At 37.5% G+C, this 14,767-nt stretch overlaps 1 protein-coding gene across 16 annotated transcripts in view; it reads left to right on the top strand.

Annotated features, from left to right (window-relative positions):
- R3HDM1 (R3H domain containing 1) overlaps positions 1-14,767 on the top strand; it is a 150,658-nt gene that overhangs the window by 74,965 nt on the left and 60,926 nt on the right. For 11 of the 16 annotated variants that reach the window (XM_056117718.1, XM_056117717.1, XM_056117716.1 and 8 more), the window contains 6 exons: positions 4,050-4,158; positions 4,335-4,430; positions 7,703-7,740; positions 7,823-7,873; positions 7,988-8,214; positions 11,271-11,525. In XM_056117718.1, the coding sequence (XP_055973693.1) occupies positions 4,050-4,158; positions 4,335-4,430; positions 7,703-7,740; positions 7,823-7,873; positions 7,988-8,214; positions 11,271-11,525 (776 nt within the window). Of the gene's footprint in view, positions 1-741; positions 875-4,049; positions 4,159-4,334; positions 4,431-7,702; positions 7,741-7,822; positions 7,874-7,987; positions 8,215-11,270; positions 11,526-14,767 lie in introns of all 16 variants that reach the window. The other 5 variants (XM_056117721.1, XM_056117719.1, XM_056117722.1 and 2 more) reach the window with 4 other exon arrangements.

Genomic DNA, 14,767 nt, shown 5'->3' with positions numbered 1-14,767 from the left:
TCTCATCTAGTAAACGTCCAGTTTGCATGGTTATAGCTTATTTCTTTTAGCCTTTAACCCCGTTGCTGTTATGCAAGAAAGCTAGTTTTCTTTCATTTCAGATAGTTTGTATCAGATAATTATTTTGTTAGTATCCTGTATTTGGAAAAGATTCTACAACCCAAATGAAATTGCTACTTATTGGTATCTTTGAAAAATATCCTGTGTTTCTTTAGGAATTAACTTTTACCTGATTTAATTCTGATTTCATTTTCTTGTTTCTGTCCCTTAATCTTTTTCAAACATCTTCCTTAATTAGTCATTCCACAATTAGCTATATCATGGCTAACATAGGATAATTCTAAAATGTGAGCTGGACCAAAGGTGACCGTTACCTTTCAACATTACTCAGAGCAGCTGGATACCCAAGCATATGACATTAGCAGGCATTTTGACTAATATTTTGACTGATAACTCTCTAAGGTTTTCGATACAGTGTGACCTTAATTATCTGAACATTGTAAATGATGTCAGAAAGCGTTAGGGTTTGTTTTCTCAAGATAATAAAAAATTTAACTCATCACAAATGTTTCTGATGTCCTTGAAGAACCAATATATAGCATAGATACATCCTTGACATTTCAGATCATTGAAGTTACACTGTATTTTTTATATTTCTGGAATATGAAGAAGACTATAAGTCAGAAAACCTTAGAGATCTGCTCCACGTTGAATAAAAACAAACTTGCCTTTTCCTCATAGGCAGATTACCCGCTCCAGCCTTGAACCAGTGGTGTTGTGGATGTCAACAACCCGGTGTCCACTGGGGTGTCTCAATGGAGCGGGAAGTTGGCGATTGCAGGGCAGTAAATTCAGGCATCTATAAAAGAAAGAGGTAAGACAGTCTTAAGGTTAGCTGAAATGCCTGCCAGTGCTAGTAGTTTGTGGGAGTCCAGCTGCTCTTAGAAAAGTTGTCAGGTTCTTGGTTAAACTATACAGTCCGCTTTGGACTAACAGCCTCTCAAGTACCTATGCCTGTGCAGAAAGAAAATGTGACTTAGAACTTCAACAAAAATAGTTTATTGAGGCCTGGGGATGGTTCAGCTGTAAAGTGCGAATTTACAGGCTGTGAGTTCCAGCCCTTACGCTGTTGGCAAGTTCTACAGCCAATTATACAACCCTGGCACACACTGCAATTAAGGCACGTATCAGCAAGGAAATCAAGTGTATGCAATCTCTAGTCATCACAGAAACTTCAGTAGCAAAAGCAAAGGGCAATCTTTTTTTTTTATACATATAATGTAATTTTTTAAATAGTTGCTGTACATAAAAAGGTCAATCCTGTGACAGAAGTAATAACGTATTGCCATGGTTCTTGAATTAAGTTATAGGCAGTCTTTCAAATTCCTAAGGAAAATAATCTTTTCTTCATCAGCTTGCTTATGAAACCTTTTACTTTTTCCCATCTGTATACAACTTTATATAAAGTTTTCCCTCATTCACCTATCTAATTATATTCTCTGCACTTTTCCCTTTATTGTTGTTGTTGGTGTTGGAATGATTGGGGAGCTTACATCCCTGACTGTGGTGGTGCTCACTCGGGTTTTCACGTGAGGTAGTAATGAGGTTTACACTTTCTCAGTTGTACCACTTACTCACCTGCTCTCTGGGAGGATCACTAGTGGGTTAAGTAAGCACAGAAGTTTAGGATTAACTAATTGAGGATCAAACTAAGGTTGGCCAGATGTAAGGCAAATGTCTTAACCCCTCTGCACCTGTTCTGTCCATATAGCAAAACTTTATTTTGGGGCAGTATCAGGAGTCAAACCTGGAACCTCACATATGCCAGGTGTATAATTAACCACTGATTCACCTCCTCGCCCTTGAATTTATTTATCTGTTTGTTTGATTGTTTTTTGAGGGATCATACCCAGCTGTGCTCATAGCTCACTCTGACTCTTTGCTTAGGGATTATTCCTGGACGTAATAGTTAGGGAATATTCAGGGCATTATCAGAGAACAAGCCCAGGTCTTATATGCAAGATCCTTATCGTTGTACTGTTACTCCAGCCCTACTCCCGCCCCTACCCCCACCCCATGTATATTAAAGCAGAAAGCTTTAGCTTAGATAATTTTTTTTTGTTTTTATTTTGTTTTGGCACTACATCCGGCTGTGCTCAGGCTGTACTCCTGGCTTTCAGGAATCACTCCTGGTGAATCCTGAGAACTATTTGGGGTGCTGGGGATTGAACTCAGTTGAATCATATGCAATGCAAATACCCTACCCAGTGTATTATCCTTCCAGCCCTTATTTTTAAAAATTTTGCATAATTTGGCCCCACACATATGCAATACTTTAAAATTTACTGCATCAACACATTCAGAAAAGTTATTTCAACATTATATATATAATGAAATGTTTGATCTCAGTTTGCTGAAAATGTCTTTACTCTGGTTTACTACACTTAAGAGTATTTTTAAGTCATTCATAACCTTTTATTTTTAACAGAATTAGAAATATTAATGGTCCAATTAGACTTTCCTTATAGCCTCCAAATAGTTTTGTTATATATTTCAAAACAGTGATTCCAGTTTTCGAATAAGACAATATTAAGACAGGGCTGGAGTGATAGCACAGTGGATAGGGCATTTGCCTTGCGTGCGGCCAACCCGGGTTTGATTCCCAGCGTCCCATATGGTCCCCCAGCACCGCCAGGAGTAATTCCTGAGTGCAGAGCCAGGAGGAACCCCTGTGCATCACCGGGTGTGACCCAAAAAGAAAAAAAAGAAAAAAAGACAATATTAAGTCACAAGAGGAGCTTTCAATTTATTCTTTTCAAAACTGAGAATATATGTTCAGTGACTTATCATATATATATCTTCTGGATCTCACTGGAAATGGAAACATTTGGAAGATCAGACTATGTTAAGACTTTATATTCATGGTGCCAGACATAGTACAGTGATAGGGGCACTTGCCTTGCACACAACAAACCCAAGTTTGATCCCCAACATGGTTTCCCAAACTCACCAGGAGTGATTTGTGAGTAGAAAGCCAGGTTTAACTCCTGAGCACTGCCAAGTGTGGCCCAAAAACAAACAAAAAAATTCTTTAATAACTAACATAATCGTTAAGTTACAACTTAAACCTCCAATAAAGAGCTTCACTTTTCTAGCCTTTTTAAATTTATGTAATACATTAATGTAAAAAGAGGACCAAGGAGATGACACGAAGGGTTAGAATACATGCTTTGCTTTAGGGGGCTCCAGATTCAATATTTGGCACTACAGTATTTCCCCAGCATGTCTGGGAGATAACACCAAGCAAGGAAGAGCAACCAAACACAACCAGATGTGACACCAAAAACAACCAACAAGAAAAAAACTGAATAATGTCAAATAAAGATGTGTCATACTGTAATTAAGGAGGTAACTTGATTGTATCTCGGAATAGTCTCATAAGTTTTAGTTGATTCAGTCACAAAATATTTTTTTTTATTTATATAACACCAAACCTGAATTTTTTTCATTCTAGATTTATAGTGACAGTGCAGAGGATTCACAGTTTAAGTTTTATATACCTATCTCCAAGCATAACTTAGTAATATGCTTGCACTTGAGATGTATATATATATGTGTGTGTGTGTGTATATATATATATATACACATATATATATGACTTCTGAGTAGTCTTTCTTGAGTGTTTGTCTTAAATGCTCTTCATCTATTTATTTGGGCTTCAGAACAATACTTTGAATTCAGGTATAGTATGATTCCTACTTACAAATGTAGAAACTATAGAGTAGAAAGGTTAAATAACTTGCATAAGTCCTAAAACAATTAAAGTGATAAGCTAAATACTTTGACAGAAGCATCCAAATCCAGAGTTCACACTGTATTTAACGTGACCTTACAATCATATAATGGGGCACTTACATTTTTTTATACTTTATTGTGAGTACTAAAGGGGATAACATAATAACTGTTATTACTTTTTATCACTTTTATTTCCAATAAAATATATCTAACTTTCCTGTAAATACTGTGTCATTTTGTTTCTTGTTTTGTAGACCTGATCAAAAATTCAATGAACATATTAAAGATGATAAAGGTGAAGACTTTCAGAAACGATATATCCTCAAGAGAGATAACTCTAGCTTTGACAAAGATGATAACCAGGTAATCTTGTGTGTGTTGTGTGTGGGTGTTTGTGAGTGTTGTGTGGTAGCTGAACCTCAAACATGAGTCTCAAAGGTGTGAAGAATGTGCTGTACCACAGAGCCACATAATTTTAGTATTTATGCCAGCAGTTAATTTTAATTTAATTAACAGCAGTTAATTGTTCTTTTCTTTAGATGAGAATACGTTTGAAAGATGACAGAAGAAGTAAATCTATAGAAGAAAGAGAAGAAGAGTACCAGAGAGCTAGAGACCGAATATTTTCCCAAGATGTATGTACTGATTTTATACTGGGTCTTTGTATTAGAATGTATGCTAACTGTATTGTAGAGACTCCTTTGTTACTCTGTCTGTTGTTCACAGTTTTGTTTTGGTTGGGTTTTGTTCTGTTTTGTGTTATGTTTTGTAATCCACAGGATTAAATTTAGGACCTCACATACGCAATTCAAGTGTTCTTCCACTAAGCTACAGTGTGATGTTTTTGAGGGAGAGTGGTGGGGGAAGATTGGACCTCACCTAGTAGGGCCCAGCTGCCAGGGATCCAGCCCAAATCTACTATGTGCAAAGCATGCACTCATGTCTGTTGACCTATCTCTCAAGCCCTCTTCACATTGTATTTAACCATAATTGTTAAATATAAATTGAGCTTTTAGAAGCAGTGACATTTTTCTTGCTCATGTTAATAAGTCAGTAATTTGTAAATAAAAGTGTAATAGTACATATTTTACAAAAGGTGGAAGTACATAGATTTTAGAATGAAGTTTTTCTTTCATCTTACAGACCTAAGATATTTTATTTGGGGCTGGAGCGATATAGCACAGTGGGTAGGGCATTTGCTTTTGAATTTATTTATTTATTTGTTTATTTATTTATTTGATTTTGGGGTCACACTCAGCAGTGGTCAGGCCTTAGTCCTGTCTATGCACTCAGGGATCATTCCTGACAGGAGTCAGGAGACCATTTGGAGTGCTGGAGATCAAACCTGACCTTTTAAAGTTTTCTTGGAGGAAAGTGTGTGAAGATTGTTCTATCTCACCCTGGAGCCAGTAAGCCTAAGGTGTATAACAGATTATTAACACATTGTTACAGGTTGAGCATTGTATGCTAATGTACATATTTATACATATGTATGTATATATATTGCTCAAGCGGGCCCAGTAACGTCTCCATTGGAGACTTTGTTGTTACTGTGTTTGGCATATGGAATATATTACTCTCGGTAGCTTGCCAGGCTCTCCGAGAGGGGCGGAGGAATCGAACTCGGGTCAGCCATGTTGGCCGCTTGTAAGGCGAACGCCCTACCGCTGTGCTATCGCTCCAGCCTCATATATATATATTTTTTTTTTAATCAAGATTGGTTGCCTTCTACTTTATACCCCATCAAATGTGGTGTGCTACTCTTGATACATAAGGGATGTAGAGTATGAGATGTTGCATGCTCCAGGAATTCTAAAATTTTAAATAGTGTGATACAACAAAAGTTAATTTTTTTTAACTGGATGGTGACTTTGGTGTCCGGAAGCATCTCTGGAGCTTGTTGCTCTCTTCTGAGATTTATTTCTGTCTCTGGATCATTGCCATTAATGAGCTTATATGGCCCCAAGGCAGCTTTGTGGGCGTGGCTGCTAGGCTCACAGAAAGGGAGATGGGGTCATTCATTCCAGACACCATGCGAGCCTGGAGATTTCAGTTGCAAAACCCGCATTCCTAAATTTTTCAGCAGATTAATTTATGGATGACTCTCATCTGAGCCTGTGAAGATTGGCCGTGAGCATTGCCTTGATTGAGTTCTGGAGGTTTTCAATTTCTGGGCCTCTGTTGGTGCGGGTAAAATCTGGCATATTTTAGAGACAAAATAATAATATAATAGGTATTATTATTATTTATCCCCCAAGCAAACCCTATACATGATAGATATCATTGTTTTTATTTAGAGGTAAGGAAAATAAGGCTTCAAGAAGCTAAGTAAAACAGCCCAAGATTAAACAGCTAGATTTCAGCCCAGCTCTGCTGAACTCAGAAACTAAATTAATTGTGTTTCTCCAGCATATGAGGCATATGAGATCTCTTCCCTTGATGAGTAGCTAAACTCTAGGCATGACAATATGGTATAAATTTTTTGTAGAGACATGAAAGTAATGAGGGAACATAGCAGAGAAGCATTACAAACTGTGGAGTCTGACAGAAGCACCGCACACCAGAATTGGGGAATGAGTGGTAGAGCTAGATTGCAAGAGAAAATCTAAAGGGGGAAAGTGTTTAAAACGTCATTATTTGTAGACGCCTTGACATATGAGAAATCAGAAGATTCAGAATAGCTCAGAGATACGGGATGTAGGGAAAGCTTTGACTGAAGATGTAAGCAGGTATCTGCTTTTAGTAACATCAGGATCAGTAAGCTTTCTATAAAGCTCCCGATAATAGTTATTTTAGAGTTTTTGAACCATATAATCCTTATTGCAGCAACTCATACCTGCCTTTTTAATGTGAAAGCATCCATAGGTGAGATATATATATATATATATATATATATATATTAATGAGCATGATACCATTTCAGTAAAGGTATTTGTAGGAAAGAGGTGATTAGTTATTGTTTCCATCAGCTATTATAAAGAGAAGAGGCATGATCAGAAAGTGGTTTTGTTTGGGGTTTGGGGGGCCACACCCTGCAATGCTCAGGCTTATTCCTGGCTCTGTATTTAGGAATTACGTCTGGTGATGCTCCGAAGACCATTTGTGGTACTAGGGATCGAACCCAGATTGGCACATACAAGGCAGTTTCTCTATCCACTGTACTATCTGGTCCCTCAGAAAGACAGTTTTGAAAAATTGCTGTGGTTTAAAATAAATGAAGACGGAAAAATTATATTGCTGAAAAGCTAATTAGAAGACTTGTAATAATATAAGCAAAAATGATGATTGCCTGAGCTAGGTTAATACTACTAGAGATATTTGGCATTAAATTTCATTAAGGTGTGACTGCTTCATCATTCACTGCTACATCCACAGCCAGGATTCAGGAGATCAAATATTCATTAAATGAATAAAGTGGCATCTGCATATTGGTATGTACTTTGAGTGCACAATAGTAAAAATAGGTCACTTATTTAGAAGTAAATAACTACATTTAAAAGTTAATTTGTGCCATAAAAATGAATGTCTAGGACAGAGAGATAGTACAGTAGGTAAGATGCTTGCCTTGTACCCAGCTGACCTGGGTTGAATCCTGGTATCCCATATGGTTCCCCAAGTACCTCTAGGAGTGATTTCCTGAGTGCAGAACCAGGAATAAACCCTGCGCACCACTGGGTGTGGCCCCAAAACAAAACCAAAAAACAAAAATGAATCTCTTTAAGATGTTTGTTCAGAGTAAACAGTCTTCATGCACACCAAAAGAATTACCATTTATCTTTGTACTTTGGGGGATATATTTTTAATGGAACTGAATACTTTTTAAACTACATCTTGGTTGTTGTTAGTTTACAGTTGGAATTATGTATTTGACATAGCTCACTTCTTCATATCTGTTCTTTTCTTCTAGTCCCTGTGTTCCCAAGAGAATTATATTATTGACAAAAGGTGAGAGAATTTTTAGCATTGCTTTGATAACTCTCTAACTGATGCTAATGAAAATTAAAATGATTTATTAAAATGCCAACAGAATTCAAGATGAGGATGCTAATAATACCCAGCAGAGGCGTCAGATATTTAGGTATTGAAAGCATGTTTTCATGACAGTATTAAAATTATTTTTAAGTATTTTTTCCTTTATTCTTTCCCTTTTTTGTTTCAATTGACTTTTCAACATTTCATTTCTAAATTACAGAGTTAATAAAGATGCTTCAGGGAGATCAACAAATAGCTATCAGAGCAGCACTGAGAATGAACAGAAATACTCTGAACCACGACCCTGGAGCAGTACAGACTCAGACAGCTCTCTTCGAAACTTCAAGCCCGCTGTAACCAAAGCCAGTAGCTTCAGTGGAATTTCAGTCCTGACAAGAGGTGATAGTTCTGGAAGCAGCAAAAGCATAGGCAGGCTTTCAAAAACAGGTATAAGTATCGGTCTAGAACTCTTCAGTATAAGCATTAATTTCCCTAATATTGCCCTAACTCTTTGCCACTTGGCATCTCTAGTTGCCATAGAATATAAAATTTCTAAAATACAACTAGTAATGCATTGAACATCTCCAAAAATTTTTAAAGTGGTATGTTGACATTTATGATTTATTCTCTGTGTGAAAGATACTTACAAATAGTAAAACTTCTCCAGTGTTACATAAACTTAGTTTGGTTCAATGAAGTATATCTTGTTTTACAAGAACTGGGTGAAAATTCTTTGTTACTTTTTTTAGTTGAAAGGCATGATTTTTCACCTAGGATTATTAACATTATTTAACATTGGTTGCATTTTTGTACTGTCAGTTATTGGTTGCAGTTTTCAAAATAAATCTTCATTTACTATTCAAACAATAAAATTGTTAGAAGTTTTCAAGGAATTTTAAAACTAGGTATAAATAGGTATTATTATTAACAAGAAGTTTCTGTGACATTTTATTATCTTTTTTTTTTTAAGAGCACATTGATAGCATTTTCTGTTTTCACTTTGCACTAACCTGGCTTCAGTATTGAAGAAGCTCTTATTTCTTTTAGACTCCTTCTTGATCTTTATTTTTATTCCCAAACAAATATGAAAGACAGCAGAAATGGCTCTTAAGTCTAGACATACAGTATTTTACAGGTAATAATTGAGAGAGAAGATTATGGTTAAGAAGGCCGTATTTGTTAAATTGCTGTGTCACTTTTTTAACATAGAATGTGGGCATTAGAAACATCTTAGTGTATATAAGAGGATTTTTTTAAGATAGGTTCTTTGATACAAGAAATCTGCATATGTATCAAGCATGCACTTATTTTAAAATAACCATTTTCATTGCAGAAAAATTTCTCAGTTGTCATGAGTCCTTTAAACAACCTGAATTAAAACATCTTTAAGAACATGTACTATTTTTTAAAAAAAGGGAAAAAAAGTACCATTTATAATATACTTCTCAGAGATGAAAAGACGTTATTTAATTCTTTTAATAAATGATTTTTATATAGTTCTAATCAGTAGTTATTGCGACAAAACTGAAAATAGAAGTTATCTTTCAGTAGGTTAACTGTGTAGTGCATCTTTTATATTTTATTCATTAAAAATTAACTCTCAGGACTGGGGGGATAGTACATTAGGTAGGGCTTTTGCCTTGCATGCAGCAGAATCAGGTTCGATTCGGGTTCTATTCACAAACAAACACTGTCCTCCCATTGTTCATTGATTTTGCTCCAGCAGGCCCAGTAATGTCTCCATTTTGAGACTTCTTGTTACTGTGTTTGGCATATCGAATACTGTCACAGGTAGCTTGCAAGGCTTTGCCCTGGGGATGAGATACTCTCGGTAGCTTGCAGGGCTCTCCGAGAGACAGGCGGAGAAATCGAACCCGGCTCCGGCAGGCTGGCTGCGCACAAGACAAACACCCTATTGCTGTGCTATCGGGCGATCTGGCCGATATATTCCCAGCATCCCATATAGTCCCCCAAGCACTGCCAGGCATGATTCCTGCGTACAGAGCTAGGAGTATCCCCTGGGCATCGCTGTGTGTGGCCAAATAAGTAAGTAAATAAAACTAAACACTTAACTCTCCATCCCAGAGACAACACTGGTATTCAAAACATAATTATTTATACATAGTTATCACCATATCTTCCCTTTTCCATTGTCTCTTAAACCACTCGTAACCATTCTTGTTAGAGACAGTGGCATTGACTGGAAAGGTAGTACAGGGACTAAAGTGCTTACCTTGCTTGTGGTCAGTCCCCATCGAATCCCTGGTATCACATCTGGTTCCTTGAATATCACCAGAAGTGACCCTGAGCACCGCTAGGTGTGGCCCCCCCCCAAAAAACAGTAAATCAGTAAAAGTCGGTCACTATGTAACAGAAAATCAAATAGATCGTAGGTGTGAAAGTATATAAAAATAAATTATCAATTAGTTCATTAAATACAGTAGAAAGAAATTGTTAGCTGGCATCGTTATATAAATACTAGCTATTGTCCCTTGACATGATTTGAAAAAAAAAAAGTTGGTAGGGAACAGAGCAGCAGTCCCGCGGATATAGAGTGCTTGTCTTGTATATAGCTTACCTGATACAGTTTGATTCCTGGCATCTCAGTGTTCCCCCAACCCTGCCAGGAGTTGATTCCTGAGCGTGGAGCTAGGAGTAAGTCCTGAGCACCACTGGATGTGTCTCAAAAACAAGCGAACAAAATTGGTAGTTGACTTTTTATTATAGGAAGATGCTCTGATTCTGAGCTGAAAGTGAAATTCTGCAATAAAATTATTAATTATTTCTGTAGATGGGCTGGAGCGATAGCACAGCGGGTAGAGCATTTGCCTTGTATGTGGCTGACAAGGCTGACCCGAGTTCGATTCCTCTGCCCCTCTAGGAGAGCCTGGCAAGCTACTGAGAGAATCTCGCCCACATGGCAGAGCCTGGCAAACAACCGTGACATATTTGATATGCCATACACAATAACTAGTCTTACAATGTTACTGGGCCCGCTCGAGGAAGGACAGTAACAGTAACAGAATTTCTGCTGGTAGAAAATTTTTTTGTATTTCCTACACTATTACTCTTTTTTTTCTGTGCTTTGTTAGAGAACAGTTTCTCACATAAGAGGTTTGGGGCATTTGGCAGAGCCAACATGTATTGTTTAGGGGAAAAATTTAATCTTTATATGCCTAAGTGTTAATCTGAAAGGTAAAATGTTTATTACGTTGTTTTGGGAATGTGGGTGAAACAACTGTCTATGGTTGGCATTGTTGTAAACTTGCCTAAGTTGCCTGTTTCAGATGTGATTTCTCTGACAGGTTAGGTGATAAATTTGCTGTGTTTTACTTTTTTGTGAGGGGGAATGGGAAACAAAATTATTTACAGTAAATCAAAATTAAGTCATTCTTTTATGTACTAACTGCATGTTATGCAATGTGAATTTATTATACATATTTAAATCCTGCATTTTTATATGAGGTTTAAAAAATCCATATTTTTCATTACTCCTCCCCTAGGTTCTGAGTCTTCTGGTAGTGTAGGGTCATCTACGGGCTCTCTTTCTCACATCCAGCAGCCTCTTCCAGGTACAGCTCTCAGCCAGTCTTCTCATGGCACACCTGTCGTCTATCCAACTGTCAGCACTCATAGCTCTCTTTCCTTTGATGGTGGCCTAAATGGGCAAGTCGCATCTCCTAGCACTAGCTTCTTTTTGCTTCCCTTGGAAGCGGCAGGCATACCACCTGGCAGTATTCTGATCAACCCGCAAACAGGTTGGTATCTGGAAAATGGTGCTTGTTTCAAGTTGAGATATCCAGAGTTACTGAAAATTAAAGAATATGTATTGAATGCATTTTCTATATATGTTTTTGTCCTTTTTTAAAGTTTGTTATGTGTAATTAACATTTTCCCTAGAACATTTACCAACTATACTAAGAAAAATTTTTAAATATTTATAGCAAAGTATATTTCCCCTTGTGACATTTCATGGCATCATACCTTTGACCAAATAATGGGTTAAGTATAATTTGAAAAGAATTTATTTTTGACAAGTGAGATAATCTCCGTTGAAAGACCTGTGTTTGAGTAAGTAATTTTATTCTGGGGAAAATAGTGTGCACACCATGAAAAGAAAAACTAAACAGTTTTCATTCTCATATAATAAAGTGTAAAGGATATATAGGTATTTCCCTTCTAAATATGTTGTTTTGAATTGATAAAAAGCTAAGAGATTCTTATTAGTAATTAAAATAGGTGGGTGTTGTTAATTAACAATCAACAGCACATTTTTTGCAATTACTATGTGCAAGTTTTTAAGAACATTTACTATGTGTCATGTATCAGTATGAAGCATATGAAAAATATGAAATATATTATAATGATCCTTTTAGGAAGGTGAAATTAAACATCAAATTGAGAAACTGTAGTCACATTGTAGATTTCCAAAAGTGACATATAGAAAAAAAAATGTTTTAGAGATCACAAATCTTAATCTCTATTTAAAATAACATTATCATGGGGCTGGAGAATTAGTACAGGGGCTAACGCACTTGCCCTACATGAGGCTGACCCTTATTCAGTGTCCAGCACTGCACATGATCCCCTGAGAGTGCACAGGAGCACTGTCAGGGGTGGCCCCAGAGAACCAGGAATAAGACCTGCATACTTCTGGTTGTGGTCCAAAAACCAAAATAATGAGAATAACAATAATGGCAACAACATAGCTGAAAGGGCTGGAGCAATAGTATAGTGGGTTTGGTACATGTAGCAAACCTAGGTTTAATTCCCAGCATTCCCTGTGGTTCCCCTGAGCACAGTCAGGAGAGATTCCTGAGTACAGATTCAGGAATGACCCATGGGCATCACCGGGTGTGGCCCCAAAAGCAAACAAAAAAGGAAAACATGTCGGAAGACCTTGCATATGCAAGTCCCTGAGTCTTACCCCTGGCATCTCCTCTACCCAAGCACCACTGAGTATGGCCCTGGTGATCTCCAAGCACTGTGGGACTGAGCTCTTCTAAGAATGGCCCCGGGTGCTATGTTTCCCCACCCTCTGTTCCCATGCTGGTGGGACTATGATAAGCTTTTGAAATCAATCTTAAATAATCTGACTGCCTTCCTTAAAAATTCACAAACTTGAGCCAAAAAACTGGCTGACTCAGAGGACTCAAGCACATGCTTCGCATGCAGGAGGCCTGGGTTCCATCCCCAGCACCGTGTGCTCTGCATAGCACCACTGGGAATAACTACTCCCAAGTGTTATACTGTGAGTAGTATAACAGCTCCTGAGTATCACCAGAAGTGACCACAAAACAAGCCCCCAAAAAGCAAACTACTATGGGCACATTGCCATGGTCCTAATTGAGAGCAAGTAGATACAAATAAGAACATCCGGGTTCTGTGAGTGTTTCTGAACCTTTTGTTTCTCTTAAAATAAATTGTTACTTTAAGATTTTATTTGCACTCCTTTTTTATGTATTTGAACCTTTGTTTCTATTATAGAAATGGAATTAGCATAAATGAGTTAAGAAATTGTTTTCACTTAACCTTCTTATCCTTTAGGTCTGTAATTTTACTATTACCACTATTTTATTGAAGGGAAATATATTATTTGCTATTTCCTTTTTTTCCCCCATTCAAAACACATATATTTGATAACTTGAAAGTTTCCGAGGAGTAAGAGGTAATAGTGTGAGCAACTCATTAACCTGAAATTGCATTGATTCATTAATTTTAGATGAGTCTAAGTGACTGTGTCTTTTAAGAACAATTAACACATCAAGCTTTATCCAGGCACTTCTTAAAATTATTTTTAGACATGGTCTCACCTAATTTTTTTTGTAATTATTTAACATCAAACAAATAACTAGCATTAGTTAATACGCCATCACATAAATTATTAGGAAACTGATGAAAATGCTTCACTTTTTCTGAGATAAAAAAATGAACTGTGTATTCTTTCTCAGATATTATATATCATGTTTCCCAAAATGTGAAGACAGTTTATCATGGAAGAAGCAGGGGATTTGGGGTGTGGGAGGCCACAACTGTAGAGATAGCACAATGGGTAAGATGCTTGCTTGGCACACACCCAACCTTGAACCCCAGCATTCCAGGTGGTTCCCCAAGCACCACCAGGAGTAGTACTGAGTGCAGAACCAGGAGTAAGCCCTGAGCGTCACTCTGTGACCCAAAAACAAAAAGGGGTGGCAAAGAGGAGGGGTAGACCTTTTGTTTTGTTTCTGCTTAGTTTATTTTGATAGCTACACACAAGAAAGAATATTTTGAAGGCAATGTAAGGAACTGCTATTCTAATTTTTTCTGAACGTCTGTATCTTTCATAGTCTAAAAGGCAGGGGACAGAGATAGTACAGGGGACACGGTGCTTACCTTGTATGCATCAAACCCCTCCTCAATCCCCAGCACTGCAGATGGTTCCCTAAGCACCACCAGAGGTAAACCCTGAGCGTAGAACCAAGATTCGGTCCTGAGCACTACTGGGTGGTGCCCCCAAACCAAAAAAATAAATAATATATATGTTATATAAAAGGTTTTCTTAGTGATACGTTTACAGTAATTTTTTATAACAGAATAATGAGAAAGACTATTACTTTTTTTTTAATTGGATCACTGTGAGATATAGTTACAAACTTTCATGATTGCATTTCAATGATACAGTGATCAAGCACCCATCCTTCCACCAGTGCACATTTTCCACCACCATTGCTGAAGCGATAGCACAGCGGGTCGGGCGTTTGCCTTGTATGCGGCCCACACGGCCGACCTGAGTTCAATTCCTCCGCCCCTCTTGGAGAGCCCAGCAAGCTACTGAGAGTATCTCGTCCACACGGCGAAGCCTGGCAAGCTACCTGTGTTGTATTCAATATGCCAAACACAGTAACAGTAACAAGTCCCACCCCCACCCCATCCCACCCCCTGCCTCTGTGGCAGGTACATTTCTTCTTGCTCTCTCTCTAATTTTGGGCATTATGATTTGGAATACAGATGCTAGGAG

Source organism: Sorex fumeus, unplaced genomic scaffold, assembly GCF_029834395.1.
Source record: "Sorex fumeus unplaced genomic scaffold, SorFum_2.1 ptg000035l, whole genome shotgun sequence".
Taxonomy (NCBI): Eukaryota; Metazoa; Chordata; class Mammalia; order Eulipotyphla; family Soricidae; genus Sorex; species Sorex fumeus.
The sequence above is the reverse complement of the archived record's forward strand: the minus strand, read 5'-3'. Positions and strand labels throughout refer to the sequence as shown.